Source organism: Kryptolebias marmoratus, linkage group LG12 (assembly GCF_001649575.2).
Source record: "Kryptolebias marmoratus isolate JLee-2015 linkage group LG12, ASM164957v2, whole genome shotgun sequence".
Taxonomy (NCBI): domain Eukaryota; kingdom Metazoa; phylum Chordata; class Actinopteri; order Cyprinodontiformes; family Rivulidae; genus Kryptolebias; species Kryptolebias marmoratus.
Window position 1 is genome coordinate 25,014,581 of NC_051441.1, and position 13,376 is coordinate 25,027,956.

General features: G+C 41.1%; 1 protein-coding gene across 2 annotated transcripts in view; it reads left to right on the plus strand.

The window, feature by feature from the left end:
* LOC108248181 (protein TANC2) overlaps positions 1 to 13,139 on the plus strand; it is a 91,507-nt gene extending 78,368 nt beyond the window's left edge. For both annotated transcript variants that reach the window (XM_017436789.3, XM_017436788.3), the window contains 6 exons: positions 1,472 to 1,647; positions 1,934 to 2,066; positions 2,943 to 3,034; positions 3,111 to 3,245; positions 7,004 to 7,104; positions 7,752 to 13,139. In XM_017436789.3, coding sequence (XP_017292278.1) covers positions 1,472 to 1,647; positions 1,934 to 2,066; positions 2,943 to 3,034; positions 3,111 to 3,245; positions 7,004 to 7,104; positions 7,752 to 9,573 — 2,459 coding nt within the window. In that variant the 3' untranslated portion in view covers positions 9,574 to 13,139. The remainder of the gene's footprint in view (positions 1 to 1,471; positions 1,648 to 1,933; positions 2,067 to 2,942; positions 3,035 to 3,110; positions 3,246 to 7,003; positions 7,105 to 7,751) is intronic.
* Positions 13,140 to 13,376: the final 237 nt, after the last annotated feature.

Here is a 13,376-nt window from a genome sequence, read left to right on the forward strand (position 1 = left end):
CCTCCCCCCAACCATACACATACACACACATTCACATTTTAAGTATTACATTATCTGTGTTTAAGTCTGTCTGCCCAAATATATACAGATGTATATAAAAAGTTTTGCCAGACACAGCTTGTCTATTCATCAGCTGATCATGTCTTTAAAACATCATGCAAAAAACCCACTCCCAGAAATACACACAAACATCATAGATTTAACATGATTTTTCTGAATTCTGATCAATTAATTTGAATTAAACACATATATCATAGTTGCTTAAGATCAGGTCTCTAAAGTTTTGATCTTTCTCTCCATCCTCTCAGCTGTTATATTGTAAATACTGATCAGTAAACAGCTGTAACTTGTTATTTATTAGTAACTAGTAGCTTTAGCTAACCTGAACATTTCCAATCCTCCTCTTGATGCTCAGACAGAACTTCCTGCTGTCTTTCAACCACTTTGAAAAGCTTTCTTTCATGCCTACATCTTTATTCTTCTGCCTCTTCAGTTTTCTGCCTCTCCATCTTTAGCTCTCTATCATCAGTTGACAACACGACTCACACGAAAACAATCATGCTCCCGCGCGCCCCCTCAAGCATGCACAGGAGCGCCACTGTGGACACAGAGTGGAGCGGGTCTACTCTCTGCTGTGAGATTGACAGCTGTCAGTGCTTGGGGAAGTGGGCGGGGATTACGACACGCTGCAGAATGAGTGCTTTCTCACATTTAGCCGCCAAAGTTACTAAATTTGTCGCTAGTCGCTTCAAAAAAATGCTAGACGGATCTGAAAACTCGCTAAATATAGCGTTAAAGTGACAAAAAGGCTGTGTGCGTGTGTTTTGTTTTTTTGCGTGAGAAATACAAAGTGTGGCGTGTGAGGGCCAAACGCAGGACTTTTGGCTGTCCCGCACAGGGTGATGTGGGACAAGGGACAGGGGGTGCTAAATGCGGGACTGTCCCGCACAATGTGGGACGGTTGGCAAGTATGTGATTGCAATGATCATCTCTAAAGATTGAGCAACAAAATATTCATTTAGGGGTACCATCCTTTTAGTCAGGACCAGTTTTATTAGTGTTTTTAAAAATATTTCTATTTAAACAAAATTCAAAAGCATTGCCTGATTTTCAATATTTTTGTCAGTTTTTTTCAGTGACCTTTGTGGGGGGGGTTCTTTAACCAAATGGTACAAACAAAATTGTCTCCATCTGTACCTGAAGCCTTTGTCAACAAGTTATAAAAAACAACATACATGCAGGTTTTCATAAAGGCAATGAAAAATGAACAATTTTGTTTCCTATGATTTTTGTATAGAGACTACCCATAATGCACCGGGAATTTAAAGACACTTGTTTGCCAAAGGGAGGGACTGAAACCAGTTTTCTCATTTGTTTTAAAATTAAAACACAAACCCAAAACATATTCAACTGATTCTAATCTGTAACTCCTGCTGTACACTGAGAGGATTGGGTCGGCTTCTGTCTCCAGGAGCGTGTCTGGATCAGACTGACAAAGAGGGTTTGACGGCGCTGAGCTGGGCGTGTTTGAAAGGTCAGCTGGTGTTAGTCCAGGAGCTGGTGGAGAGAGGAGCTGATACCGCTCACGCTGACCGCAGCGGCCGCACTCCTCTGGATTTGGCAGCTTTCTGCGGTGACCCTGAAGTGGTTTGTAACACTGACACACATCTGATTGTAGGTGGCATGTTTTAGGAAACAAGATGTCCCTGTATTTGGGTCACCTGTCCGACAGAGATGGTTTAGTACGAATAATATGTTTTGAGCTTTTATGTAAATAATCGTTGGTGTTTTAAAGTTGCAAATGAATCTGAATCTCAGCCAAAACTTCAAAAAATTATGAATTTCATTATGGTCTGCCTCTGATCTACCAGCTTTGTGTATGGTGACTGAGAGTTGAACTCTGGTGTGTGTGTGTGTGTGTGTGTGCCTGCAGGTTCAGTATCTGGTGGATCACGGTGCTTCTGTGGAACACGTGGACTGCAGCGGGATGCGTCCTCTGGACCGAGCCGTCGGCTGCAGAAACACTTCAGCGGTCATCGCTCTTCTCAAAAAGGGAGCAAAAATAGGTAAAACATGTTTTACTATAGTGCTCAGAGTGTATCATGGGGATGACTCTCAATTACTATCACACCAAATTTAAGCGTAATATATGTAGGTGAATTAATTAAACTTTTTTGGGCTGATGTCAATTTGTTGTGGCAGCAGTTCTAAACTGGGTTGACTCCAGATGTCAATGAACTTTAGATTTACAGGCAATGATTACTTTCTAAAAGTTTCACTGAAATCTGTTCATTGGTTCATGAGATATTTTGCTAACGGACAGAGCTGACTCGAGTCAAGTTTTGTAAACAGATCTCAATGGATCAGTTAGCGCTCATAGTATGTGTTGCGAATGACTCTCAGCTACTACCACACCAAATTCAAGCTCAATATTTGTAAAATTAGCTGAGTCATAGCTAGTTTTATGTTCGCTAAGGTTGCTTAGCTGGGGCGACCGTCTCCAAATGTTAATCAGTTATAGATGTCCATTCAGTGATTACTTTCTAAAAGTTTGGTTTAAATCTATCACTAGTTTATGAACTATTTCTCTAATGGTACAAACAACAGAACACGCAGACTTGAGTAAATACTTGGCAGCAGGTGATAACGAGAACATTTCTGCAGAAATATTCAAGCTGCTGCCTGAACCTTTTTCTTCTTCAAAGCCCAACAATAATTTGGGGCTTTATTTTGCAACGTTTTGTTGTATAAACTGTACAGTCTGACATCACAAGCACTCACTGTACTGTCTCGGTTTCCTGCCCAGACAGCACAATACAATGTACCACTAGTAAAAGTCAGAGCACACTATTCCTGTGCTCTGATCAATAAAGTTGCTTTAATGCTTATCTGTTGGCATCATTTTTCTATTTGTAACAAATTGTGTGTATGTTCTGCTTTAGGACCTGCAACGTGGGCCATGGCCACTTCTAAACCTGACATTTTAATGGTTCTGCTGAGTAAAATGATTCAAGAAGGAGACAGACTTTATAAGGTAACACACAGAAGCAATATACAAGCTAATAGCCAGGTAATGATACTGTTCATAATCTGTGTATGTGCGTTTGTAGCAGGGAAAGGTAAGAGAGGCTGCTCACTCCTATCAGTCAGCTCTGCAGAAGTTTCCTGGAGATGAGCTGAAGTCCTTCAAACAGCTGAGAGTGTGTGTGCTGCTCAACCTGTCCCGTTGTCGCCGAAAAATGAACGTGAGTCTCCACCATGCAGCTTTCATTCTGTTTTTAATCAGCAGAGTATTTGTTTTTTTTACTCAGAATGGGATTCTGGGGGTTGTTGTTCTCACATATTATGTTCAGACTTCTTCTGTGTCCTCTCAAAAGTTCAGCTTCCTGTTCTCAGATTGCTGTGAAACAATCCCTGACAGATATGACTGCAAAGTTACTGCCTTCTTGTTGGTTGACTGATTTTATTTAAGCGTGATGATTTCACAATGAGGACCCTGAACTCAGCATGAATGCAGCAGTGGCAGAACACAATGGCTGTAATAGAAGAAAGGAATGATGGTAAAGTCTCCTGCTCAAATTGGAGCTCATATGTGTAATATGTCTAAGTACCCAATAAAGCTGCTCTCACTCACATCATTTACTGTTTTTGTTGAAAAGAAAAGCAGCTCAATAAGACTGTTTCAATCGCTGTCACCTTCAAAGCACAACATCTTAAAATTCTGATGTTGCTTAAACTCATCATCTGACATGAACCTAAGTCACACACATTAAAAAAACTGTCTGTGTTGTTATTTTAAGTATATTTACTTGTGACGATTAAAATGAAAACTTAGAAATGCCACAATGTTTCAAAGTTTATACCCAGGTTACCGCCAACACTTTTCTCCTCGTTTCTCCCACCTTGCATGCTGACACTCACTCTGTAGCCGCTCTAGCCTCTTCTATTACTTTTAGAAATAATCTGGCATTGAGGAAATTAATTATTTACCCGACTGCCTGCTCTGACAGTACACTCTGCTCTCTAAATACCGGCCCAGAAGCATAGAATCCAGACCTTTAGCCACAAAGTGTGAATCAGCTGCCATCTGCAACTCTAACCACTGGCTCAGTAGCACAGGGCCTCAGCCACTGCATCAAAGGCTCTAACCACCACCTGGGAGCATGGCGTTGGCCCTGGGCCAGAGGTAGTGAGCTTACATCCGCAACTCTAATTACAGTTAGAACGTGGCTAGGTTGTAGCAAGCTTGGAAAACCTTCAGTGTGAAGACAGTCATGTTTCTGCTACACTCCAAGTACTGGACAAATAGGTCCCTTACACCCTAATCCCATCATGGACATGCCAACTCTCCCAGACCATGTCAGAATGGTGCTACAAGTAGAGGTTGATCAGTATGAGGTTTTCTTTGGCCAATGCCAATCTTTAGAAAGCAGGCTGATATACAACACCAATTCTTTTTTGTCAATTTGTATTTTTCATAAAACAAAATATAATAGTTATATCAAGGCCAAAATTAGTCAATTAATCAGTGTGTCTCTAGTTATGATGAAGAATATCATGCCACACTAGCACACACTATCACCACAAGTAATCACATCTGTGCTAGGTTGATTTTATGACCTTGTTACAATCTATAGAATCTCAGTATCTGTTCCTATATACTGTATATGAGAGGTTTCTGGGCCTCCAGGTTCAGATTTAGCTATTTCATGGAGGACGAAACATTATCCACCAAGGAATCTGGAATGCATACACCTTTCCTTATGCAGCACACCTGGCCATGAACAAGTGCTTCTTGCTTCAAAAGGTGAATGAAAGCTGATCATGGAGGGATATTTGTTGGCATGTGGTGAGTGTGGATTGGTTGTTGCAGCTGTGAGGTGAGAGAATAGCTCAATGCTACTGGTTGTAGCGAGAATGGTGGTGGTATGCAATGTGCGTTGTTGCTGTGCTGCTAAGAGAGTTGCTCCACTTTGCAAGAGCAATGTGGACGTGATAAGGTCATAGCCTAGACTTGAGGCTTAATATGCCTTATTAGCCAAACTTGAGGTTCTTTATATGCCTCTGAAGACTTCACCATGCAAAGACCATCCACATTCTGGCTGATTTTTACATCCTCTCTTGGTTGTCATTCAGTGTTAGGAGGGTGTAAATGGTTACCTATAGAGGAGGCCTCATGCAGCTCTGCTTCCTTGTACTCTCTTCTATGCCTTCCCCCTGCAACATCTCCTATACCTTACACTAGCAACATAATTGTTAAGAACTGCCTTAGAATATAGACTCAGATTATGCAACATTTTGGGATCCAGCGAATACCGCTTTTGTCAACACTAAATTCTAGTCCTTTATTCCCATCGTCACTCATTGATAAGACTTTTTCAGTGTGACGAAGCCATCGGCTCTTGTCTGTGAAAGATCTGTACTAAGACGGTACCTTTGTCTCATTTGCTCAGTTATCTTCAAATTTTAACTTACCAGCTACCCACTTTTTTAGATTTTTACAAGTTAGAGATTTTATTAGTCATCGTTTCCCAGGATTCCCAATAATTCCTGCCTCCAATATCACTGATCAGCTGCTAGAAATTAGCCCCACTCCAAAGGGTACAATATCAAAAATATACAACTTCTTAATGTCTAATCTGACTCCTGGTCCTGGCCGTCTTCCTGCGGCGTGGTCTGATGATCTCAATACAGATATTGATAATGAAATATGGCAAACTATCCTACAACGCATCCACAGCTCATCAATTTGTGCCAGACACAGAAGTCGTCCATTGAGTGGACTGGTCAAAAAGTAAACTGGCCCGAATCTTTCTGGACGTGGATTCAAGCTGTGCAAAGTGTGGTTTGCACCTAGCCACTCTCGGACATATGTTTTGGACTTATCCTTCTCTAGTTGAATTTTGGAAATCTGTTTTTGACTCACTTTCTGTAATCACCTCAGCCACGGTACAGCCGTCTCCACTCACTGCTTTGTTTGGGGTTCTCCCCAAAAACCATCTACTGTCACCCCATCATGCCGACCTCGTGGCCTTCCTCACACTGCTGGCGAGATGTGTCATACTGATGCGCTGGAAGGATCCTCTGCCACCCTCACACTCTCATTGGATAAAAGACGCTCTTTCGTACATGAAACTGGAAAAAATTAGACATACTCTCAAAGGCTCTGAAATCCCATTTTTAAGAATCTGGACTCCGTTTCTGGACCACGTTATGACACTCGACGTAACCCCATGAGTGGTGCTTCCCTTATTCCCAGTTGTAATAGCAACTCTCTTGTTTTGTTTTTTGTAAAGTCAATTTTAGTAGCACATAATGTATTAAGCCTCTTAGGTGCCCTGTATTAGTTGTTCCCTGTCAGATTTGTATTTTATTTACGTTTCGATACCTCAGTTTGTTTACTTTCTATTCATGTACCTAATGAAACAATTGCTGGGGTTTTTTGGGGGGGGGGTTTGTGTCTTGTTTTATTCTTGGTTTTTGTTTTGTCATTCATCATTTGGTGTTTATTCTCTATGGTGCTCATTGTATGGTGTATTGTTAAAAATAAGGAATAATAGAAAAAAGTAAGAAAAAAAAGTAAGTTGTGAAATAAATTAAGCACCCCAACAAGGATGCAGTCTGAATTGCTGATGGGATTGTTTCACATTTGTCCAAGAATAACAAGAACAAAGGAGAAAAATTGAAAAGACTATTTGTTCTTTATTGAAAATAGAAATAAAAGCCTGTAGAAAAGCTCAAACTGAGTGCAGGAAATTTGTATAAGCAACAATCGGTCTTAACAGCTTGAGATGAAAACAAAGAATGTGTTTTTTTTATTTAAAAACTGTTTTATTAAAGCTGATGATATAGCCCTACAATCATACACAATAAAGTTATATGTAGCCAATCAATGTTTTTCAATGAAAATTATGTACTGTAGTTAATCTATGGACTAAATATCTGGGAGTTTTCTTTCTTCAGCCTTGATGCACCTTTGTGTGTTTTTGTTTGTTTAATGCAGGACTTCAGCATTGCTGAGGAATTTGCTACAAAAGCTCTAGAGCTAAAAGCCAAATCTTATGAAGCCTTTTATGCTCGAGCCCGCGCCAAACGGAGCCGCAGGTAACTATTATACCACATGACTCACAGGGAGGACATATTGTTTCCATTTTGGCTTCGTTTTTGTTTTATAATGACATGGTGGAATCTGTTGTATGGTTTTGTTCATTTGAGGAAGAGCAACAATTTCAAATAGCTTAAAGCATTTATTCTGCTATTTTAACTCAATTAGCAGAGGGATCTCCAGCCTCGTCGTTATCAACACTCTCACCTGTTTTAGCAAGGTGAAATGATGTCAGCAACTCCTTTTGGGGCTGAAATGCAGTGAAAATGTTTCTGTGGGATTAATTTTATTTTCATTGGAAAGAGAAACTGCAATAGATTGCAGTTCACCTGATCATGCTTCATAATATTGTGGAGTTTGTGCAAACTGTCATCATAAAACTGAGGAAGCAAAAGTATCTGTCAGTGTAGTAGAAATACAAAAGGAGATTTCAAACTAAGGGATAGTGGCAGTTTTGACTGAGTAAGTGTGAAAACGGACAACTTCAGTTAAATCTTTGATAGACAATGTCAAACTAAACAGTTTAGAACCATCAGCAGTTGAAACAGTTTAATTTTTGTATGATATATTTTCTTACTAACAGACATCATCTCCTTTTTTTTGCTTTCTGGTATTCGTCATACTTGTGTTTGTGGTGTCCTTTCAGACAGTTCCATGCTGCCCTGGAAGACCTGATTGAAGCAAGCCGTCTGTGTCCATCCAATCGTGAGATCCAGCGCCTTTTGTTAAGGGTGAAAGAAGAGTGTCGGCAGGCTGCTCAGCAAGAGGACTCTGCTCCTTCGTCTCATCATGTTTACCAACAACATGTGTCTGTATCTGCCAGTGAAGCCAGGTGCAGGGACTCAGACTGGACAGGACAGGAAAAGGGGGGCCAGAACAAGGAACAAGAGGTGCTGGAGAAGGAAGAGGAAGAAGGAAATTCATCTCTTTATTCTCTGCAAGCAGCCGAAAGTCTCGACACCCGCTGCCACACTGGAGTGAAATCCCCGTCATCACTCTCCCCCACCCACATACATCATCACCTCCCCAGTCCCACCCACTCAGCAGGTCTCTGTTCACCCAGCCATTCTGCTCCTCCGCCTACTTCCTCCTCTTATCATCATTTTGGCATTCCTCCCTCACCACAGCAACATCCACAGAGTACATCTGGAGGACCATACCACCATCCGCAATCTGTTTCAGCTCTGCACCTCTTGGATCAGAATCAGGGAGTGCAGCAGAACCACCCTATGTCCAGTCTGAGGTCTCTCCAGAAGCAGAACCCTTCCCAGGGTCAGTGGCTCCAGCAAGCCAAGGTGGAAGTTGTCAGGACCAGTCAACCTAGTTCCTCAGCCCACTCCAGCATGGTTTTGGGAAGTTCTGCCTACTCCCAGTTTGCTCATCTACCCCAAGAACTAGCAGAGTTGGGGGAAGGTTTTTACCCAAACCCTTTAGATGCCAGACCTACCCTACATGTCCGCTCTGCTTCATATGCAGTGGATGATGTGGATGTTGACCTTGTTTGCCAGATGAGAGCTAAATCTGCCTATGGAAGAGGTTCAGGAGCAGAGAGGACGGGAGTCAGTCTCTTTGGCCAGTCCCGACAATTCAACCGCAACCAGTCCAAGGCAGCTTATTACCCAATGGAAGTCACTGAGGCAGCAATGGAACATATGGACAGATTTCAGCCGTCACAGGACTATAAATACCACCACCAGGGTGGGCTTCGACGTCCACTTAGTGCCCACCCAACCTCCACCTCCGCCCCTCCCAGGCCTCTCATCCACTCCCAAAGTGTCAGCCTCCGTTTCTCTTCTAGCAGTGGAAGCCTTGTTAGTGGGCCACCACCCAATCAGGGCCAAGTGTTCAGGACCTCCGCCTCTGCCCAGCAAATGGACCTGCCTTCCGATGCTGTGGGAGGTGTCTACAGTTACCATGATGATCTTTTTATTAATTCCTCTCCCCAGTCAGAGATGTCAATCGCAGGAGGCGGAACATATCCTGGAGAAGCAGGACGCTCATCCAGAAACACTCCGTTTATGGGTGTAACAGACAAGACTGTAAGAGTGCACCAGCAGTACCATCAACCAGGTCCTTCTGGTTCACCATCCTGCCTGAGTCCCTCTCGCTCCTGGGCTGTGTCTTCAGTGGACACGGTAGTTACTTCACCCAGCGAAAACTATGCCACTCATGGAGGCTTCACTCCACACCAGCCTTCTTCTATTGCCTACTACAACCGCAGCAACAACAACGCCCACAATGGCCACCTCCTCCAGGACAACCAACCAGATTTCTCTGAGCTGGTTCCAGGTAATGGTCAACAAGGTGAAGGCTTGGCGCAGGTTACTCGTCAAAATCCTTCCTATTTGGATGTTAAGGCATCTTGTATGCTGCCGGTTGTCCACAGCTCAGACAGACCAATGGAGAGAAGGACAGGTCCTATATCTCCTGTCAAACCTAAAAGACCTTTTGTAGAGTCAAATGTGTAAGGACAAATGCGAAGATATATAAAAATGGTCAAAAGGAAGTTGCGCACCAGTCTATTCCAAGATTGATTGGGTTGGTAGGATTAATAATGCTCTGCTTGAAGCAGACTTGTTCTTAAATCCTTCAGGAGACAAGAAGCACAGATGGCTCACAGATTTAACAGCAAATGCTTTCAGGTTTTCGATGAAGTCAACTTCACTTCATTCAATGGATCAAGTATGACACAAGAAGTGACGGAAATAGTTGTTTAAAGAAAAATGTGGACTTAAAAAAAAGCAGAATCAAATGTTGCATTGGGAGTTTCAAGATGACCAGCACAAACTAACGTCACTTATTACAAAGATAAAGTTTAGCGACAACAAACTTTATTCACTTGGGTTTTCTCAGCCAGAGGAAAGAAGCTGTGGAACAGAGAAGAATGCCATTCATTCTTACCCACATTTGGCACAACAAAGCACAAGATGAAAGAGGAAGATCATGAAACATACTTCATCTTCCTGCTCACTTGTGACTTAATTACATTTCTAGGCTAGATGCTGACATCCAGTGAGACAGGAGTCACAAAAGCACCTCTGTTACTGTTGTCTGCTGCCAATGCCTTTAAGGACGATCATCATATTGTGTATGAAATGCTTAAATGACAGAATGACTTGATGTAAATGAATGGATCTAGGTTCTACCAGTCAGATACTGGTCAGTGACCCAGACCCCAAGCCATAGTTCTACAAACTAGGATAATGCTGTTGTTAAATAAGCACTGATTTGATGTGCATAAAAAGTGATATTTATCTTTTTTAAGTTGTATTTATATTTATCTGTACATTTTCTCATGGTTTTGTGTTCATGTGGTTATTTGGAGGTCTTACTCACATGACAAACTGTTTTTTTATTTCTTTGTCTTGAGTAGAAATCTTTAAGGGGGCTGTTTTTATTTTGCTTTTTTTTTCTACAAAGACTTTTTATATTCTGTTGTTGGAATAGTCCTACGTTATGCAAACTAAAATTATTCAACTTATAAAATGGCAACATCCTCTCAACTCTAAAGGTGTATAACGTGTCTAAATTTTTCCATTCTGTGATGTTGCGAAGGTGCCGATATTAGAGTTTGAAATGTTAATGTAATGACTTCACTCAGCTTAACCGTATTCAAGGTTCAGGTTGGAAAATCTGTGAGTTTTGTTAATTGCTGTGCTCAGTAACCAGGCTAACCACAGTTAGCAACACAAGCTAATAACATGTTTTCTAACAGAGGTTTTTAAAGTACTTTATGTGCAGCTGATTAAATGGGATTCAAACCAGCTAAAAGAATATATATATATATATATATATATATATATATATATATATGTATATATATGCAGCTATCAACATTTTGAGCAGGAACTATATTGGATTTTGAGGTTGGGGTTGATCAGGGATCACCAGCTTACTAAGTCATAAAGCCAACTTCAGGGGCATTTTGCTGATATTTTTGAACTTTCTCTGACTTAATAGTGAAATTGAAAGAACCATTAAACTTCTCACTCACCACAGTCAGAAAATGCCTTCGCTTCTGATGCACAGAGGCATCATCAGCTATAAACAGTTGTTTTTAATGCTTCATGTTAAAGAGATCTACTTCACTGTGTAACTGTCATTTGTTCTGGATAACAGGTCCATTAAAAGGCAAAGATGGGAGGCAACATAAACCTCAGATGTAGATTTAGTGATCTGATCAATTCTGCCTTCTGTTTCTGATAAAGTCGGCCTGGAGTGAATTCTTCTGCTGAAGCTGGATTCAGAATGGAACTGGATCAGATGTTCATGTCTTTTTAGAAAATTCAGTCAAAAGATAGAAAAGTAACTACATGATGGACGTAACCACTCAGTCTGGAGGTGCTAAGAAGTGCAGTAGTGACCACTGACAGAGAAAAAATATGTTAAAGGGATCGTTCTGATGTTTCAAATTGGGGTTCTTTGTAAAAGTTATGAACAGTAATATCTTACCTGTTGTAGATGGCTCTTTGAACGACCTCAGTTTGGAGACATAGGGCTTAATTCTGAGAGGACTGATGAGCTAATGGCTAGTCCAAATACAGCCAACCATTAGAGAAAAAAAACCCATGAAGCTCCAATGTGAAAACATATTAAGTTACTATGTGAATTATGGATTTTAACAGCTAGTCTGAACACAGATATGGATCGCTGTTGCTCTTAAACAACTCCATTCCTCAAAATTTCACAGCAGTTTATGCAAAAACAGTTTCACAGACCGTTACTGTCAGATTTGAAACAGCCACAGAATTCCGTGGTTATTTGCAAGCACAGAACGCAGCAGCTAGCTGTAACACTTCAGATACAGAGTCACTTCCAGTCCACTTTTAATGTGGGTTCGTTCAGCCTTGCTAATATTAGCTGTCATTTCAGTCCATGAGAATCTATTTCCAAAGCAGATTGCTGCCCTCTTGTGTGTCACTACAATATTTTAAAATCCAGAAGCAATTAATCTGCAAATTTTTAGTAGCTGATAAGGCTTCAAGTTTGCACTCTGGGGTTTTGGCGTAAACCTTTTCTCTGCTGTGCTGAGAATTTTTATTTGATTTTAGGTGCATTATTTAACTAAAATGTGTGAACAATATGAACATAAAGAAGCAAATACAATACACCTTGTGTCCAGTGAAATAAAATGTAGCCCTTCTCTGTTCCTGCTCTCCAACAGGGCTGGGTGTCACATCTTGTCTACCTCAGTTTAAACTGAAATAACAATTATATTTAATTTATATTTAAATATTCAAGTAGTAAATCTTTCAGCAATAACGTTATTAGAGAAGGGTTTAGCTCCCCCCCCCCCACACACACACACAAATGTAGCATTATTTTGTACAGAGCCTTTGTGCAGAATCTGTTCCCTCAGTTATGAAATTAGTGGCAGAATGACTTGTTTAGAAGTTAGTGAACCTGGAAATAAGGATTTGTCCAACTGTGTAATGTTACTGAACCCAAATGATGATGCACTACTGCTCTCAAACAGAATGACAACAGTTAGTAAACCTGTGTAGACGGTTTATTAAACTAAGGGAACAGATTCTTACAACCTAAAATTTTATCTGTATCGTGACCCCCGGGGGCGCTCTGTAATGTTGTGCCTGTTTTGTGTTCTCTGATGTCTGAGCATCTTGGCTGATGAGTTCCTGATGGACCTGCTGATCCCTCTGTCACAGTCCAGTACCTTTTGACCTTTGACCTTTACTCTTACAGCTCAGGAGTTTCCAGCTGTGAAAAGAGCAGCTGAAACGCGGACAGTTAGCGTGACAAAATACGTATTTGTGAAACTGATGGAATGAAGACTTGTTTGAAATGGAAAAATAAAGACTGAGTTCTTTGTAAATCTTTGATGAGTCAGATGTGGAGCTTGATGGTGAAGGACTTCAGCTCCACCTGCTGATGGACAGCATGTTACTTTTGTCATTGTAAGATAGGTTGGTCTTTAAAACCCAGGACAGTTGGCACAGTAAGATCATTATTAAAAATTTAAAACAAATTGAATGTGTTTGAATCAGAAAAGGAATAAAGCTGAATAAAAGGTAAACACGTTTCTCTCTTTCTGTCTCCTTTTGGCTGGGAGCTGAATTTCTTCTGTAGCATGCACTCATCCATCAATGCCATTCATGCTGCTTGTTTCGGAGTTGGTTGTTGGGCAGTAGCTTGAGCAGGGAGGCCCAGACATCTCTTTCCACAGCTACCATTTCCATCTCCTCTTGGAGGATTCCAACGTGTTCCCAGACCAGCTGAGAGTGTGGTGATCTGAAGAGTTACTTGCTGGTGG